Here is a 3,770-nt window from a genome sequence, read left to right on the forward strand (position 1 = left end):
CTGGGTCCCCGTGCTCCTGTGCTTTTCCTCAGCCTCCAGCCCGGCCTTCCAGTGACTGCTCCAGGATCCTGCTTCCTCACATGGCACCAAGCTGGGATCCACAGGTGGGTGTGATAGGAGGGAAGGAAACAGCCCCAGAGAAGCAGCTGGCACAGATGGGAAGGCTGGAGGAAGAGCATGGACAGCTGAAGATCTGAAGTGAAGGTGAAAAAAGCTCTTGGAACCCGCGACAACGTCAATTCTCAGCACAGTGAGCACAGGCATGGGGGCCATGGAGCACGGGAAGATGCTGGAATGATCGCACTAAGGCCCTGTGGTGGCAGAGTCACCTTGAAAGCAGAGAGGTAGGAGGCTGGCTGGGGCTATGTGCCTGGCTGCTCAAGAAGCACCACGGGGGTGGCGCCTGTAGCTCAGTCAGCAGGGCACCGGCCACATACACCAAGGCTGGCAGGTTTGAATTCAGCCTGGGCCAGCTAAAGCAAAAAGGACAACTGCAACACAAAAATAGCCGGGCATTATGGCGGGCGCCTCTAGTCCTCGCTGCTCAGGAGGCCGAGGCAAGAAAATCGCTTAAGCCTAAGAGTTTAAGGTTGCTGTGAGCTGCGATGCCACAGCACTCTCCCCATGGTGACAGCTTGAGATTCTGTCTCAAAAAAAAAAAAAAAGTACCATGGGGATCTACACAGAGACCGAACAGCACAGCAGTGTGGGGAAGGCAGGAGCTGAGGGCTTCCAGAAACTAAGAAAACGTAGCCCAACACTGGCTGCAGGTGCCAGGTATGGCTGGAAAGCAGGCAAGGCAGGTCAGAAGTGGAGGAAAGTCAGAGGTGAAGGAACTAGAGGTGAGAGAGCAATGAAAAGCAGGGGAGGTGAGGAAGGGCGCATGGCTGGGGAGGAGGAGTCAGTGTCAGAGTCTAGGCTCTTAGGAGGAATGGGTGGTAACAGGAGTGTTAGAGAACCTGTGAGGTTAGGGCCCTAGATGCAACAAAAAATGTGGATGCTAATGTCCCTGAGGATGACAAAAGGAACTAAAGGGAAGGCCCTGGGAGCTAGGTACTAAATCTCTCAAGGAAGTTGTGTGCAAGCCAGAGGGAATTAGAGGCTGTGGGATGGGTTATGTAGGCACTTATCTTACAAGGACATCTATCTAATTCCGTATGCATGGACACTGCAGGTCTTTCAGTACCTCCTCAGAAGTCCTGAGATTTGTAGATGGCACAATCACTTCCAACGTCCCATTCCATCCTCTGGAAGAAGCAGACCACGGCGCTTTCTAGTAGTAAGCCACTCAAGATGGCCAACAGAGAGAGCTTGCGGTTGATGTTCAGGGTCACTAGAAGAAAGACGGCCACCAATTGAGTTTTTAAGAATTTAATTAAATAATATTGGCAGGTAAATTCTGTGGCAGTGTGAACTGATTTATAAAGCTATTCTGAGAACATTTGTATTCTTATTCATCTATGCTGTCACCTTCTCCCACTGACCATCCACACATCATGTGCATGAGCCTCTGCTTACAACAAAAACAGATCCTCCTCAAAGAGACAGATTCCCATGAATATTAAAAAAGATTCAAAAAGATTCTAAGATTATAAAGAAAAGACTAGGAAAAAAACGATACACCTGCTGTTAGTTTGCAAAATGACAAGCATTGTTTAAAAGTGCCAGGTGACAGGTTCATTTAATTTTTATTTTTGAGATAGAGTCTCAAGCTGTCACCCTGGGTAGAGTGCTGTGGCATCACAGCTCACAGCAACCTCCAACTTGGGATTAAGCGATTCTCTTGCCTCAGTCTCCCAAATAGCTGGGACCACAGGTGCTCACTACAATGCCCGGCTATTTTTGGTTGTAGTTGTCATTGCTGTTTGGCAGGCCCGGGCTGGATTCGAACCTGCCAGGTCCATTGTATGTGGCTGGCACCAAGCCGACAGGTTCATTTAAAATGGCACTTCTCACAATATATTGGGAAAATGAAGGTGCAGAGGGATGGATACTTGTCTCTGTCCTGGCACAGCAGGAACCGTCCTGCACTGAGGGGTACATGTGGCCTTCTCTCCTGGCTTGATGTGTGACTCTGGACCCCGCAAACTGGTTCATGACACAGACATACTAATGGCTGCCTGACTACCCTCACAGGGTAGAAGTAATGCTCATGAAAACATTTTCAAAATTGTCAAGTACCGGCTCGGTGCCTGTGGCTCAAGCTCTAGGGCACCAGCCATATACACCAGAGGTGGCGGGTTCGAGCCCAGCCTGGGCCTACCAAACAGCAATGACAACTACAGCCAAAAAATAGCCAGGCATTGTAGCAGACGCCTGTAGTCCCAGCTACTTGGGAGGCTGAGGCAAGAAAATCACTTAAGCCCAAGAGTTTGAGGTTGCTGTGAGCTATGAGGCCAAGGCACTCTACTGTGGGCGACAAAGTGAGACTCCATCTTAAAAACAAAAAGAAAAAAACTGTCAAGTACTATGTGGTTGGATTTAACAAATACCGACTACCTGCTAAGCACAAGGCACCATCCACATGTTAGGTCTTGTTAAAGCAATGAGCAAGTCCAATGTCCTGCAGGTTATATAAAAACTATATTCTAGAAACAAGGCTGTAAGCTGTGTAACGGAAAGCCGAGAAGGCAGAATAAAAACATACCTCTAATAGCCTGAAAATTTGATGTGAGGACGAATGCTTTAATGAGCCTGAGGCACAGAGGTGTGTAGTCATGCTCCCAAATGACAGCTGGGATCAGCAAGAGTTTTCCGTAGCTGGACAATAGCAATGCTTTCAGCAGCAAAACCAAGTTGGGCTTTTTTTTTGCCGTCATGGGCCGTTCTACCCACAGGAAAGTGAAAATGCCAATAAAAAAGGCAGTTTGTTCTAAGGAGAATATGGAAAATAAAAATGTAAATATCCCCATTCAAAACATACCCCTCTAAAAACAAATAAACCACAATTCCAAAATGCAGCTTATCTGCTGACTTCATAAGAAATGTTGTAACAAGATCAAAATTTCTTTTTATTTTATTTTTAAAAAATAGCCCCCTGGCTTTTGTGTCACATCCTGCTGGTGTGATTTTAGAAACAGGTTTCAATAGTTCTTCATGAAGTATTTCATCATCCATTGAAGAAAAAGTATCTCCATTAGAATTTTAAACTATTTTCTGAAGTTCTCTCGAGGAAGATTCTGTTTATGTATCTGTGTAAGTTATCTCCAAGAGAGGATAAAACAAGGAGATGGAGGCCTGTAAGTCTAAAAGATGGGGCCTATCCTAAAAATGGGATTAACATATAAAGACATTTTTCTTTGCACACTCTTCCATTATTTGAGTGCCTACTACTTACAAAATTTTGAATATTCTGTCACCTAAATTAAAAGATCCCTCATTAATTTTGAATACAATTCTCTCTCTCTCATTTAGAGATAGGGTCTCACTCTGTTGCCTAGGCTTGAGTACAATGGCGTTATCAAAACTCACAGCAACCTCAACTCCTGGGCTCAAGGATCCCCCTGCCTCAGTCTCTCAAGTAGCTGGGACTACATACACCTGCCACCACACCTCGTAAATTTTCTAGTTTTTGTAGAGATGAGTTCTCACTATGTTGCTCAGGCTGGTCTCCAACTCCTGTCCTCAGTACGATTCTTTATTCTAACAGAAAGTATTCATAGAAAGTCAGAGTCTAGATTAAAAGCAATAGTTCTGGCTCGGCGCCTGTGGCTCAAGTGACTAAGGCACCAGCCACATACACCTAAGGTGGTGGGTTCAAATCCAGCCCC

At 46.0% G+C, this 3,770-nt stretch overlaps 1 protein-coding gene across 4 annotated transcripts in view; it reads right to left on the reverse strand.

Moving 5' to 3' along the window:
* The window catches only part of ARV1 (ARV1 homolog, fatty acid homeostasis modulator), a 19,949-nt gene that overhangs the window by 2,077 nt on the left and 14,102 nt on the right, over positions 1-3,770 (reverse strand). For all 4 annotated transcript variants that reach the window (XM_003797418.3, XM_023517685.1, XM_023517686.1 and 1 more), the window contains exons 4-5: positions 2,648-2,872; positions 1,187-1,333 (exon numbers count right to left, since the gene is read on the reverse strand). In XM_003797418.3, the coding sequence (XP_003797466.1) occupies positions 1,191-1,333; positions 2,648-2,872 (368 nt within the window). In that variant the 3' untranslated portion in view covers positions 1,187-1,190. The remainder of the gene's footprint in view (positions 1-1,186; positions 1,334-2,647; positions 2,873-3,770) is intronic.

This window comes from Otolemur garnettii, unplaced genomic scaffold, assembly GCF_000181295.1.
Source record: "Otolemur garnettii isolate 467f Iridium unplaced genomic scaffold, OtoGar3 scaffold00116, whole genome shotgun sequence".
Classification (NCBI taxonomy): Eukaryota; Metazoa; Chordata; class Mammalia; order Primates; family Galagidae; genus Otolemur; species Otolemur garnettii.